This window comes from Gymnodraco acuticeps, unplaced genomic scaffold (assembly GCF_902827175.1).
Source record: "Gymnodraco acuticeps unplaced genomic scaffold, fGymAcu1.1, whole genome shotgun sequence".
Lineage (NCBI taxonomy): Eukaryota > Metazoa > Chordata > Actinopteri > Perciformes > Bathydraconidae > Gymnodraco > Gymnodraco acuticeps.
In genome coordinates, this window is record NW_022991273.1 from 587,249 (window position 1) to 603,348 (window position 16,100).

A 16,100-nucleotide genomic window follows, 5' to 3' on the forward strand; every position below is an offset into this window, starting at 1 on the left:
TGTTCGGTCAAGGGGATACAGCTGGGAGGCTTTAGTCTTCCACCCATATTGGGGACAGGGAGGCTAGGAGGGGGGGGTGGGGGTGTGTGGCCGGTAAAGCTCTGTCCAAGAAACGCCTGGCAGAATGGCTTTGCGAGTGCATTTCACATGCCTACGGTCAGGCGGGGAGAGCCTTCCCCACGGGGGTCCGTGCGCACTCTACACGAGCTATTTAGCGGTGTGAGTGTGGAGGGCATATGCACAGTGGCGTCTTGGTCAACGCCAGGCCCCTTCATAAAGTTTCATCTCTTGGACATGTCTGGCTCCTTCTCATCGTCTGTGCTTGCTGGGGCAACACAGGACTGGTGAGGGGGGGGAGGCGGGCTGTGGGTCAGTAGGTATCTGACCCCCCCCTCACCCCCTGGACATGATGCACTTATGGTTTCCCATGCTCTTTAGGGACCCGGGAAACATGGTGCGCAGTGAGACCCATACAGCGGGGAGCCTTCCTCACTATTTTCCATGCACACTCTTCGCGAGGTAAGCGTGTCTGAGTTTGCTCTATCAGCCAAGTAAACTGCGGCCCGGCTCCTCCATGGTCATGGCCGAGGGAGGAGAGGTTGCGGTGCAGTGGTTGTTAACCAAATAAAGCCGGTCAGTGGCAGTTTGATGGGTTGTTGGACGACAGGGCGTGTATCCATCAGGGCTCCACCCACTGTACCCATAGAGTCCAGTAGAGGGCGGAGCCTGTGAGATATAACGATGGGTTACGTATTGTAACCCGAGTTGTATAAGTATAGGCGGAGCCCTCTACTAGGGGTCCTGTCTGTCCTATGCTGCTCGCTGAAGAGGGTGTAGGAGGACAGTCGGGAGGCGTGGCTGCCTTATATACGGTGGGCCTGCGCACGCACTCATGTAGGCCCACCCCCGGGGGGCGGCTACGTTTATAAATATCTCAGTAGGTGAACACTCGCATAGTAAGGTCAAGGGCAGTACCCATAGAGTCCAGTAGAGGGCTCCGCCTGTGCTTATATAACTAGGGTTACAATACGTAACCCATCGTTTTCACCCCGTGAGGGTTGACGCCAACTTTACATGGACGCTGTGGGGAAAGACGTAGTATATTAACGTTCTCCTGACGAGACCTCAAATCATCTTCGTAATATCTATCAAACTATAGATCCTACACATCGACTGGACGTGGATTCTAAAAGTACAATATACACTTCTCTCTAGAAATCTAATCAAAAAGCATTTTAATGGCCAAACTATTCTACAATCTAGGATTTTCCAGAGAGGGTTATTTGTGAATATACGACCCTCCGGAGCGTTTGCAATCAACAGGAGCATATGCCGCAAATTGTTGTTTCTTACACAACCAATAGAGGTGCTAAACTTTAAAACGTGACTATAGGTCGTAATAAGCTGCTGAACATCGACCTATTTGGTCGTTTTTTGGAGGAGGACAGGCTGGATATTATTTACAATTTCAACAGGGAAATTGTTGATTGGCAATAGCCGCGTACTTTGCAGTGCCCCGGCACTTAGTGCCACGGCACTTAATACCCCAGGGCACTAAGTACCAATCGCGTTCATACCAGAGTACTTTTCCCTGTGGGAAGATTACGCAAATGAGCCGCTGACGTCACTTCTTCTTCTTCTGCTTTGGGTTTACTGGCAGGCTGCAAACAACTTCACGGCGTATACTGCCGCCCGAAGTCCCCGGAGTTGGGGACTGGCTTCAGTAGAAGCTGCTGGGACTCCCAGCAGCTTCTACTGAAGCCTTCCGAGTAAATCGCCAGAACGCCGACACCTCCTCATCTCCACCGCTCCCATGTTTTCTTTTGTGTTGCCATAAGTTAGTCTCTCTGCGTTGGTGCGTGGGGCTAATGATAATAATGCTAATGCCACAAATACAAAGGCGGCTTCACAAAACCTTTCAGAGTTTTACGGGGTGTGGTTTGCAATTCGCCCAGCCAATCAGAACTGGGGCACTTTTCCCCCCCAGGATAGTACCACCTCTCTAGAAGGCACTAAAAATGGGAGTAAAAGTTCCCGGCACTAAGTACTCTTTTTGGTGTGAACGCAACATACGGGGTACTAAAGGGGAAAAACGAAACTAAAGGGGAAAAGTACTCCGGTGTGAACGCGGCTATTGATGATGTGTTTTGGATATTTCCTCACTGTTAATTTTCTTTTTACATTTATTTATAGCACACTGGAAAGAAGACTAAACTAAAGATTAAACGGCCATATATTAAAGCAAAATACAAATCTGCCGCCGTCATATCAGCCATCTGACAGTTATTAACCTGCTCACATAATAACTGATAATAACTCTCTTTTGACATATCAATGTTTGTGTTAACAATGTGTTTTAAAAATCTAAATTGTACAGAACACATCCCCACTGCGGGTGAAGAAGATAGCTAACAGTATAGTGAATGAAGGCATCCTTACTTGACAGGTTCCCAGGATTCTCTTTCAAAGCCTCTGTGAATGGACTGAGCAATGGAAGACTCCATCAGGTCCACATAGCGCACCACCAGGGGGGCATACAGGTCCTGCAGGTGCTTGTGGAACTTTCCATTGCACAGGTTATCTGGGGAGGGTGAAAAAACAACATCAAAGAGACTTAGCTAACCTAAGCACACGAGAAGCCCCTCACTGCAGTGCGTACTATGTTTACTATGAATGTCTTCCTCTTTCTTGTCGTTATTAGCTCAAAACTAATTGTAACTACTTTCCTAGCATGTTACTGTCCCCTGTAGATCAGCGATATCAATGAGTAAAACCATTGGCTGGAAAACGAATATGGTCATGTGCGTCCATGGTGAAGAGACACAAAAACAAGTCTCCATAATCTCATGACTGAGCAGACTCATCTCTGATTTAATCTCTCCAACTCTCAGCAGGTGCAGCACTACAGTTCTTGTTTCATTCCTGCTTCATGAGTGTAGATGCGACCCAAAGGTGCTTTGTACACTTGTTGTGTTCATGTTGGGTTACAAGATAAATCAGAAGGTCAGCCAGATAAATAATAGATTTCCCTGTCCTAGACGATGATGATAAACAATGACAGGGGAGGAAGGTGTTTCTGTTAACACTGGCTCTTCATTAGCTGCTATCTAAGCATATTCAGTTTGCAATCTGTATAGACAAAAGGTGGGAATCCCTGCCTTTTTTAAATCCAACCCAACACACACAATTCTGTGCCGGCTCCCAACTGGTAAAAAGGCAACACTGACAAAGACCACAGGAGATAAAATGGAGGCCAGTGTGTGCTAATGTGATGCCTCACGGCTCCATGCAGCGTGTCTGCTTTTCCTCTCCCTCTTTGTTTTTCTCTCCCCCTCTGAGCATGTATGTGTTTGTGTGTGTTGGCATTGGAGTCAAGGTCGATGATACACAGTAGGTGCGATGTTTGTTGTGTTCCCTGATTACCACTCTCCCAATTAGCCACTTGAGCGGCTGCTGTCCACTTGGATGTGTTGTGTCCAGGAGTGTGTTCGCAGGGCCCACTACCCCTGCTTTAGACCTCATTAACTCCTCGAATGGCAGCGCGACTTTGGCGCCTGCCTAGTGCTCAGGCTAAGGCTATTTACTGCTCCATAAGTGCACCGCTGTGGGGCAACAGAGCAGATGACCTTCTGTGGAAAAGATGTTCCTGTGAGGATGTTCGTTACTAAAGTGTGCGCTTTTCACACTGTGAGGACTCTGCTGGTTTAATGTTGCTATTGAAGACAGACCCTCCGATTTTGCTTCCAAATAACACAGTGGTCTGATTCGGAAAAACAAACCTGGCACCCTGGCATGATCATTTGCAGAGATCCTGCTTTTATTGAACTTTTAATTAAAGTTAGTAGTTCATCATGGGAAGGATGGCAGGATCTAGTGGTTTTGATGAAAATGAATCTCTTGTTTTTTGTTTTTGTAATTTGGCAAATGATTGAAGTGGAATAGAAACCTGGAATACCTACGTATGTAGTACCTACACTATATGGTATTTATTCTATTAACTCTGCCAATAATCTGTCATTATTGTTGTGTTTATATTAGTGCTGTCAAAATGATCGCGTTAACGGCGGTAATTAATTTTTTGAATTAATTGCGTTAAAATATTTAACGCATTTAACGCATGTGCAGAATGGCCCGCCCCATACGTGCCACCAGTGGCAGCGCCAGGGTATGGCTGGGGTAGGCTACACCCATACCAAGAAATGGCTTAGCCCCACCATGAAAAATGATGTTAAAGTAAGCAAAATAAAGTCTGCCAACTCGCGGAGTCAATTGCACAGACAGCAGTTAGTAAGATTGATTTCAGTAGCCACGGTTTTGAAAACTTTTGTCACGTAGTGATCGTCTTCTCAATAGAACATCTTTGATAACGGCGTGGTGTTGTTGCAGGAAGTCCCGACGGAGAATACTTTTGCTGTAGTACAGGGGTGCACATAACTGGTACGCAGGTTATGTGCGTAATCTCTCTGAAATGCGTACCGTCACTTGTGTCACAAAGCGCATTTGCGTACCGACGTACTTGTGAAGCTTTTCCAGAAGGCGGTTAGATCACCGGACGACAGAGTCGGTCTCCGTGTGCACAGACAGGGCTGCTGTTAACGTCGGTCTGTACAACGGAATTGTGCCAAAACTACGCCAACCGGCTGCGGAGGGAGACTCCCCCCCTTCACTGGAGAACTGCGCTAAAACAGCTGATCACAACGTTCACACTCTGTGGTCACGAAGTACTCCACTAGCCCCCCCTCCCCCCTCTGTCGACTTTCCTGAAGTACTCCCCCGTTGATAGAAATCAACACGTAATGAATTAAGACCCCACGGTTTGATGATTGATAGGTGTGTGGGCTGTCTTTCATTTTGACACGCAGAAAAATGTTATAATAAACATAGATACTGTATGTTAAATGGATATATCCGCCTTCTTTCATTTATCTTTCCATTCCCACAACAATATACATAAATAAATGGCATATTTTGGACATAGTTTGAATGGTGATTAATCATGATTAATACATTTTTAAGCTGTGATTAATCTGATTAAAATTTGTAATCGTTTGACAGCCCTAGTTTATATATTATTTAGCATGTAAAGTGTCTTTGAGTACCTGAAAAGTATGGAGAGCCTTCAGTAAAATGTGACGATGTAATGATGTGACAAGCTGTTTCAGGGAAATCAGTAAGCCTTTTCAGAAGACTCATAACTTCAGTAGAAACCCACGGGCTTGTGCCTGAGGGCCAGAAGTAGAGTTGGTTCAGACCGTTTTAGGAACTTATTTAGTTTTTGTCATCGGAACTGTTGACATACTTCTGCCTTTAAATTATACAGGGGTTATTAAAGGAATGGTATGCTCATGACACTCATTTAAAAAAAATTATCATCCGATAAAACAGACCAGTCTCTGCCAGTCTCTCTTTTTTTTTTTTAATCCGATGACATTATCAGTGATTTTAAACTGATTAATTACCGAAATAACATCAACACTGTGGGCGGCGCCATTTTACCGGACGTGACGTAAACCATGTGTTTGGTTTCGAGGACACGTTGATGTTCATGTTATTTACTGTAGTTACTCTCCTCAAATATGCCTCATTGTATCGCGAAACATTGCCACAATTCTGATAGGAACAATCCACGGAATGCTCGGTTCCATCTGTTGCCAAAAGGTAAGCGTAGGAAGTACGTTCGGAGGCAGTGGTTAGCGAAATGTGGCCGGCCCGAACCGAAAGATCCACAGGCGCATGTATGCAGCGAACATTTCAAGTTTCCGGACGACTACTCTGAGAGTATGATAAAACATAACATGGGATTTATTGAACAACCATTACTTAATGGAGATGCAGTACCATCTGTCTTTCTGGTGTCATCACCGACCAGGACACCAGTTCGGCCAGTTGAGAAATCGCCCTCTGCAAGTGTGAAGCGACGGAGGACCAGAAGTAGTGCTCGGAGTAAGAATAAGGTATGTTATAGTGCATTTCCATTGCAGCGGGTAGCCCCGTTTAAACGTCCTTTATCGTCCAGGCCAGGCCAGTTTTTGGTGGCCTTTCCATATAGCGTAGTACCGGCTAGTGGGTATTTCCCCCCAGTTTTTCCGGCCCCATAAAATCGTGGTTCAAGGGCCAGGGACAACGAGGCTGAGTATGCTAAACTAGAGAGGGAATCGCTAGCAAGGGTGGTACTACATGCATACATATCTAGTAATCAAAATCATTGTATCTACTAAGTAGTACTAAGTAGTACTAAGTAGGCTCGAACCTGTATGGCTGAATTCCCCCATCCAATCTCTTCATATTGCTCAAAACTTCGCCATGTTTTCGTGTGTTTACCATAGACTGTATATGGTGTTTACAAAGTGAACGCATGGATGACGTCACGACCATCACGTGACTACTGAAAATGGGCAAAATGGCAGCGGCCTGACGGAATATACAGGTTTTGATAAAAAAGAGCTATAAAATCATTATTTACCGGGGAATATCACTGATTTCTTCAGGGTATGGTTTAAACATAATGTTTCACTAAATACTGAAGTTTTGATTAATTATCTAATGAGTAGAGCATTCCTTTAAAGAAGAAGGATGAAAGGTGAAAGATCAATGTTGATTAATTTGATAAAAAAATAATCTTATTTTGTCTCAATGGTGTACAAGATATGAATAATAAATGTTGTTCAGTGAAAAACCAGAAAGAAAGATACTTCCAAGATTTTGGTTTTATGTTTAAAAAACAATTATAGCCAGTGCCCTAGAAGGTATGTCCCTCTGTTGACTGCTGGCTGGTGTAGCTATGTCCACTGCAATGCACTTCAATTGCCATTTCCACACAATTGACAATATGTAGCAAATGAGAAGGTGGCCAATTTGAAGACACTAACAAGTGAGCATAACAAGCTATTTGCAGTCATCTGTGTTCAGCTAAATGAGTGGACCACGCTCCGTCCTCTCCTTGACTCCCGACTGACGAGCTGAAAAGGGGAAGCATTCCCTCGGGACAATTAGCGCCCCGTAGATTGAGTCTGCATTGTGAACACTGAAGTGTTTCCTTTACAGGACCACGGACAGCTCCACACTCTCCTGCAGGCAAGTGCATGCAGTTCATTAGAGAGATGGCTGGCCTGCAGCAACCAACATCAAGACCTGACTATTATCTCACACACACACACACACACACACACCACACACACACACACACACACACACACACACACACACACACACACACACACACACACACACACACACACACACACACACACACACACACACACACACACACACACACACACACACACACACACACACAGAGAGTTCAGTATGTAAACTGCTCCAGGACAAAAGTAGACATCTCACGTTGACAGCAATGATTTCCGAGACATTTGAGAGATGTTTGAGAGAGTGGAGTGCTCAGGCAACAGTGGCTGTAGACCTTCATTATAAAGGCTCTGGATTGTTGTGGTTTAAAAAAAGAACTAGGTGCTGAAACCCTCACTCAAACTCTCTCTCTAATAAGGCAGTATTTTAGAAATGTCCTACTAAAATTGGTAGCAAGGATGGTGGAGTTAGTGAAACACTTACAATGTTTAGGGTTCAAAGGTTGGAAATATGGAAGAGACAAGTTTTACCATAAAGAGCTGCTAGCAGGAAGTCAGTGGGCTCCACTCTGATCCCTGTTTGCTCACAGAATGAATCAGAGTGGATACTGACACTCTTACAAGCATCTATCGAGTATATTGACTCTCTGCAGACTAGGAGTCAAGCAACTACCTGAAGAATATAGGAAAAGAGGGATAGGAACTGATGAGCATTTTCTTTCAATTTCTTTTTATTTAAACTTATTTTCTGTGGCTCATACAACATTCTGGGTCATTTGTATGGTTCAGTATTTAATAACTTTGAGCTTAAGGCAATCTTAAAGTGCCCCAGAAATATTGACTTAATTCATATTGTGATAGACAATTAGGTAAGAAAATATGTTTATACTGTACGACGAGATTCACAATTTATTACAACCTGAAAAGGGCCATATAATCATTAAAGGTCCCATGTCATGGCCATTTCTACTGATCATATTTCCATTGTTGAGGTCTACTAGAATAGATTCACATTGTTCAATGTTCCAAACTCACATTGGTTTCTCACAGAGCATCTCTGTACAGTATGTGTATTCACTCTCTGTCCTACACGGCTTGTTGGAGCTCCTGCCCCCCCCCCTCCCTGTTAGCCCAGTGTGCTCTGATTGGTCAGCTCGCCCTCTCTGTTCTGATGAGTCCACCACCGTTACAGCAGAACATCAGTGATTATGTGTTACAATGGCGTTTGTTAGCAACCAGAAAATGACACCAGTAATGACAAACAGATGAGAAAGCTGTTTACATGCAGAAAAAGCTACATAACCCACAAGGGGACGGGTAATAACCGGAAAAGCAGGACATGGGACCTTTAATATTCTATAATGGTACATTTTTATTTTATGGCTGTTCTTGTTCATAGTAAATAAGTTCATAGTAAAAACAATAAGTTCATAGTAAAAACCATCACCCCCCCAACACACTCCACTCTCACCAACTGTCTCTCAGAAATAAAAGCATGGATGCAAACAAACTATCTCCAACTGAACAGTGCCAAATCAGACATCATCATCATCGGCCCCCCATCCCGTATCAAAGACATCCAGAATTTCAACTTCACCATTGACAGCCACACTCTACCCCCCCCCCCCACCCCTCACATCCGCAACCTCGGAGTCATCTTCGACAGTCAGCTCAAATTCAACCACCACATCAATCACATCACCAGGACCGCCTTTTTCCACCTCAAAAACATTGCCCGTCTCCGCCCATCACTCTCCTCCTCTGCTGCTGAAACCCTGATTCATGCATTCATCACTTCACGACTCGACTACTGCAATAGCATCCTCTACGGCAGGCATCCTCAAACTACGGACTCCGGTCCGGATCCGGACCGAACCAGCACTGTCTCCGGACTCTGAGCAAATTATACTTTTCATATGTATTATCTCTCTGTATTATATGTGAGACATCGCCACAACGCATTCGCAACGAGTCAAAATTCTCCGCTATGTCCACTGCAAACAGCGCTCTGCATGTCTGACTGTTCCACTGTGTTCCACCTGTGTGTGTCAACGCTTTGGTCCAATCACATTCAGCATCCAGTCAGCGTTTCCCCCCCCAAACAATCTGCGAATCAGAGGCACAGTAGGGCGGGTCTTCGCGGAATGCGGGTGGGAAAAATGTGTGTGTCTCTTTCAACCTGTCTAAGTCAGAGCGAGAATTAAAAAAAAAAAATTCAGAGCGAGAGTTAACAGCTCATCTAGTTCCATCTGTACTGTAGCTAGTAGCCTAGTTTCACCTTCCGGGGCGGCAACTGACACCCTAAAAATAGGCCTTGCCACCCCAGCTGCCACCCCAGTTGGCAGCTTTGTTTTGAAAGAAAAGTTGTGGCTCATCGGACATTTATGAGAGAAAGTCTCTAATGTCCGAGTGCAAGTGAATGCAGCACAAGATGCACGTCATGTAACCCCTCCCCCGGTCCTGGCGCGAGCGTGGACATACGATTTGGCGGCGATTTCATTTTTAACTGGACGGCGCAAAACGAGAAGCATTCGGACCCAAGCACTGAAGGAATGAGGTATTTGCGGTCTGACAGAGAAGAGACTGTCAGTTTGACTGTACTCAGCATTGAATCAAAACGCACTAAAGCTGTTGATCTTAATACGTTTGTGAGGCGTTTCGCTGAACAAAATGGTAATCGCCGCATTCAGCTGTAATAGACATGTCAACTTGATGCTCTGCTCACGGATGAGCATACAAAACTATTAAGATGATGACCTTACGTGTGTAAATATATTGTTTTCTTTGAGGCGGTCTGCCCCCAAAAAACTGCTTTAAGTCCTGAGAAAGTCAAATAAGACGGTGTGTAAAACTACACTGCCCAGCCAAAAAAAAGTAACCACTTTGATTGAACTAGGCCAGTAGGTAAGGACCTTCCACTGGATAATAACTGCAGTATAAAAGAATGCATGACTGAAGTGATGGAGACCATGTTGAAGGCAAACAAAAAGAGGAAATAACAGGTCAAATCAAGCAAATCCCCCTCTCAGATTGCACAGCAACCAGAAGAACATAAATACTGGCTGGTGATTTGATTCATCAGCTTTGTGATGGAATAAAAAATGCACAGTGCATTTCCTTAGCTGTGGGTGAGTCCACTGACACCACTGACAATGCTCAGTTGCTGGTGTTTGTGAGTTTTTATGATGAGGCAAAGGGGGAGTTTGTTGAAGATGTGTTGGGCCTGACGAACCTCAGTGGACACACAAGGGGGCAATACATTTATAAAGCAATAATGGGAATGCTGAATGAAAGAGGGTGCAGCTGCCTTTATTCCTAACTGTGCAGCTCTTACACTGCGACTCTGAGGGGTCAAGCACAGACACAATAACAATGAAAACTGCTGCATACAGATTATTTTTGTTTTTGCAACCTCGTGTTAAGAATCTTGTTGCAATTGTTTAAAAGTTTGAATGACCGTAATAAACGGACCTTTGTCTTATTGAAACATTTATTTTGGACCTTTAAGATTTGTATTTGAGTACCCCTGCTCTACGGCATACCATCCAACCTCCTCAATAAACTCCAACATATCCAGAACTCTGCTGCCCGCCTCCTCTCCCACACCCACTCCCGAGACCACATCACTCCCGTCCTCCAGAACCTCCACTGGCTCCCCGTCCGTCAAAGAATCAACTTCAAAGTCCTCCTGATTACTCACAAAGCCCTCAACAACCAGGCCCCCCCTACCTCACAGACCTGCTGCACCACCACACCCCTTCCCGCTGCCTCCGCTCATCAGAAGCCAACCTCCTATCCATCCCCACCCGCACCAATCACTGGACCTGGGGGGACAGAGCCTTCTCTGTCGTTGCCCCCTACCACTCCCCCGAACCCATCAGAGACTGCACTGACCTCACCACCTTCAAAACACTCACAAAAACTCACCTCTTCAATCTGGCTTTTAATGTGTGATTGTTTTTGTATTATTTGACTTTAACTTTAACTATATATTTATTTGTTGTTCCTTTATTTTATTTTATCTTCACTATATCTGTAAAGCATCTTTGAGCACCTGTAAAAGCGCTAACAAATTAAATCTATTATTATTATTAAATATATTATTATTTACTGTAATTATTTAGTTAGTTCAAGTAATTCTTTATGCTTTTATTTTGAAGGCGGTTTCGGGCACTGTGTGATTTGGAAACCTCATGATTATTATATATTGGAGATGGGGGGTTGGTGCCCCAGAACGAGCATATGGTATTTGACCAGGTTAAGCTACAGGAAAAGCCACAGGTGAAATCATTGTGCCTTTCTTGTCTGGACATCGGATAATTTCCTTCCTGCGTAAGATTTTCTTACTGCCCCAGCGACAGTTTTATTAAGAGCTACGTTTCAGTGATATATTTATCTTTATCTCGCCGCGACAGTGAATAATCTGACTTTCCATTACATAAGCCTTCATCCCTGTCCCTAGTGTCTGATCACTGATCCACCTCTAGAGGACCCACATCCACTGCTCAGCACGTGCAGCTACTTCAGGCCAAATGCTGACTGTTAAATGTGTTTTTCTAATGCTCTCACTCACAGTCCATTCTCAGGAAGTCGTTGAGCAGCTGGAAGAGGGGGAAGCTGTCCCAGCTGTCGGGCGGCTGAACCTCAAGAGCTGCGTCCATGTCAGCCGAGTACAGACACAGGAAGGTCTCTGCATGCTCCACCATCAGGTCCGACCACCAGGCGAAGGCCTTCAGGAGGAGAGAGGAACAGACACAGAGGAAAGGGAGACACAATACAGGGAGTGGGAAAAAAATCAAAAAGTTGAGAGTGAAAGAAAGGAGACAAGTTTTACAAAGAGAGATGTAGGACCCCAGGGGCACGTCTTCAGGACTTTAGAGTTAACAATGAATCTTTTTATCCAAAAAGCTGATCACGTAATGTGACTCCACTGCTCGACTAAGATCAGTTCAGGTAAGGACCTTTATTGATCCCCGTGGTGAAATGCAGGTGATAAAGCAGCAACAGAATAAGAGTGAATTACACTGAGTTCACACAAAGATAATGAAGAAAAAATGTAATGATATTATGGCGCGTTTCCACTGCAGCGGGTAGCTCGCTTTAAGCGTGCCGAGCCGTGCGGGGCCCGTTGTTGGTTGCGTTTCCACTTGGCCTAGTACCGGCTAGCGGGTCCTAATTCACAGTTTTTCTGGCCCCATAAAATCGTGGTTCTAGGGCCAGGAACCACCAGGCTGAGTCGGGCTGAGTATGCTAAACTAGAGAGAGAATCGCTGGCAAGGGGGCTACAACTACAACAAGATGAACATATTTGACCGTGATTTAATTGTAATACACGTTTCAAAATGATGCCGAAGTAACAACATACTGATACCGGTTAGTAAAAACCATGAATTAATGCTTTGACAAGTCTGCAGAGAGACGGCAGGCGAAACACCCTTTTAAAATGCGTGTTTTCTAAATGGAGCTTGGCTAAGCTAACGTTATATATGCTCCGACCGTCCACACTCACAACAACGGCCTATACAGACATAAATAAAACCAGTGACTGTATTCGCCATGAGACAGACAGTCTGTGGTTTGTACTTGTTTAACTTTTGTCAAGTTTCTGAACAGATATGAGGAGCTGTGAGCTCTGAGTGCTAAGAGCTAACTGTGTTGTTTTTCTGTGGTTCGCATTGAAGATGACGTCACGGCTCCGCCTACACTGCGTTACTATAGTTACTGCCCCAGTTCCTAAACTGTAATGGAAGCGCAGCATAAAGTGAGCCTGTCCTAACGAGGCCTAGCCAAACCGAGCGAGGCCCTGTAGTGGAAATGCGCCATAAGTATCGTTAGAAACAAGATATCACAACAACAAGGTCAAATCATTTGAATGAACATATACATATTTGAGTTTGGATTGTTAAATAAATGGACTGTACTTATACAGCTTATCCAGTCTTTACGACCCCTCTAAGTGCTTTACATACTACAAGCCATTCTCCCATTCACACAGAGCAGTGTACCTTGCTCTATGACCTAACACTCACACACACTCACACACACGCTCACACTCACACACTCACACACTCTCACACACACACACACTCACACCACACCAACACACACACTCTCACACACATACACACACACACACTCTCACACACACACTCACACACACACACCACACCACTCACACACTCACTCACACACACATACACGCACACACTCACACACTCTCCACACACACACACTCACACGCACACACACACACACACTCTCACACACAACACACACACACACTCTCACACACATACACTCACACACACACTCACCACACACACTCACACACACACTCACACACACATACACTCACACACTCACTCACACACTCACTCACACACCCCCACACACACTCACTCACACCCACATACACTCACACTCACACACACACTCACTCACTCACACACCCCACACATACACACACTCTCACACACACTCACACACATACTCACACCCACAGCACCACACCCACTCACACCCCACACACACACACACCCACACACCACCACACCACACCCACACACACCCACACACACACACCACACACACACACACACACACACACACACACACACACACACCTCTCACACACACAATCTGTGATCCTTTGCAAACGCTCCTGTCTCTCTCTTTTCATAATATGAAATCAAGTTGTTGCCACTGCATGATCTCCGGGGAAGCATTCTTCACAACTGAAAGCGGTAGAAACGTTGCTTGGGCACGGAGAATAACCTGCTTTCTGTCGGCCCTCAGAGGAGCACAGCAGCTCCTCCACAGGCTTGGCAGGGAGCTCCTTAAACACTCACGAGCTCCTCCAGCCGGGGGGCTGCGTCACGCTCATATCTCCCCGCAGAACAGACGCAGTGGAGGGACTGCTAGGGACAGCCTCTCTCATGCACATCAGAAACACTCGCTCTCCTCCATGCACCCCCACGCTTGCCAGGCCTCTTAAGAGGGACCCTTGAGGTACCATGGTGTTTGCTCATTCACATCAAGCTGTCAACACTGTAATGTGAATGAACCCATGGGCTTAGTTGCTGGTGGTAGTGGAAGGGGTCGGGGGGGGGGGGCATGCACTTGCCATGAGATCTCATAGCAGAAGTATGTGTGAGATAGGTGCGTCTAGTCTGCGCCACTCAGGTAATCATCTTTAATACATTAGAAACATAAGTAAAAGTAAAAGGATGCATCAGGATGTTTCAAAAAGCTGCTCTTGTTAACTTTGATATATATATATGTGATACAAATGTTTGTCTCCCCCAAAAAATGTGTCTGCAAACATGGGAGCCTTTTATTGGATGTCTGCATCAAGGAACAGTGAAATCCTGCAAATACCAATGGGAGCGGTTAAGTGGATTTGTTCACAGATAATCTGTCTCATGCACAACTGTCAGGATATAGTGACACTCTAATCTACTTTGAGTAGATATGTCAAAAATGTGTTTTTAAGATGAAACTGCCTCACCATTTCATTCTTGAAATCATGTCTGGGAAAGCACTCTCCTCTAAACACTTTCCTGTCGGGCCACACTCGTTCTCTGCAGTAGACAAAGATTAAGAATTGAACTTGTTTCCTCTGTGGCGTCTGTATTTATCTACCCAAACCAAGAAGGAAACCAAAATTGATCACACATTAACCTGGTGGGCCTTCATCCATTTAGTTAGCACCAGCCAAACGAAGCTGTTGCAGAACCATGTGAAACACAAGTGCGGGTCATTGAGATACATGTGTGTCTGAACATTGCACATTGCTCACACACACGTTTACACTGGCTTGTGTTCTTATTTCACAGAGCAAGCAACAGTGTCTTTGAGCTCTTGCATTGCTATTGATAACGTTTGTATTTATTTAAGTTAATGAAAGAAGAAAAGAAGGGGTTTACGCAATCTTCATATGTCCTTTAAGGGTCTCTACGTTTTTAGTGTCTCAGATAATTCGCTAAATCAAATGTGGATGCTCAGTCAAACAATGACCCTAACCCTAACCCTTTCATCTCAAGTCAAAACAAATGATGTTACATTTCTGGCATATTAGCAGAAACAAGACAAATCCAAACGTTCGTCCATCACATGCAAGAAGCAGAGACTCAAAGGCTGAACTTGAATCTGTTGCTGCAACCTTTATGATCATTTGGACTGTTTTCTATATTGTATTCCCATGTCATGCATGTGTGTGGGTGTTCAGTCAGCCTTAGCCTGAAAGATCAAAGCTACTGAGTTAAGACTGTAAGCCTGAAGAAGATCCTTTTCTCCGTACGCTCTTAAAAACCTTTAGCAGTGTGAACATTTATGATCTCTTATGCGTTTCCATAAATACACCTATTCTGCAAACCTTTCCAAGTCCTGTCCTTGTTTAGGCACCATTTTGTTTGGAGACGCCCCTTTTGAAACTCACTGCACAGCAGGAATACTGGCTTACAGTGGCAGGTCAAGAGTTTTCGAGATGTAGGAACATAACCTTAAAAGTTGAGTATTGTTAATCATCCTGCGTCCGATTTACTCTTTCTTTTGGACAAAATTGACAAAGTAATCAGTATAAAAGCATTGAAGTTAAAATTGATGATTACATGAGAGGCACACAATAGAGCTAGTTAATAGGATGAGCAATAACCAGCTTTAGAGCTACAAAAGAAAAACATGTATAAAATTGCATTGCAAATACATCTAATTGAATTGCAATAGACCTACAGTAGGTCCCTAGTTGTTCATTGTGTATTCGTAACAGAAATGCAACTGATAGCAGAAGTGTTCAGGTAGCAGTCTAATGCAGGTTCCCCTATGTGCTCACATCATTAGAACAGCAGCATAATGCCTCTCATGGAAATGCAAGGGGATTGATCATGTTATCTCTGATCACACAAAGCATGCCTCGCATTTCCTCCATTGTGTGTGCTGGTGGAACCAATGGAGAGGAATGGGTTTCTTTAAGGAAGGAAAGGTGACACAACACCTTCCCCAAGCTTACTTACTGGA

General features: G+C 44.6%; 1 protein-coding gene across 4 annotated transcripts in view; it reads right to left on the reverse strand.

Annotated features, from left to right (window-relative positions):
* cadpsa (Ca2+-dependent activator protein for secretion a) overlaps positions 1 to 16,100 on the reverse strand; it is a 235,858-nt gene that overhangs the window by 62,854 nt on the left and 156,904 nt on the right. For all 4 annotated transcript variants that reach the window (XM_034239849.1, XM_034239848.1, XM_034239847.1 and 1 more), the window contains 2 exons: positions 11,659 to 11,815; positions 2,440 to 2,581 (listed from right to left, as the gene is read on the reverse strand). In XM_034239849.1, the coding sequence (XP_034095740.1) occupies positions 2,440 to 2,581; positions 11,659 to 11,815 (299 nt within the window). The remainder of the gene's footprint in view (positions 1 to 2,439; positions 2,582 to 11,658; positions 11,816 to 16,100) is intronic.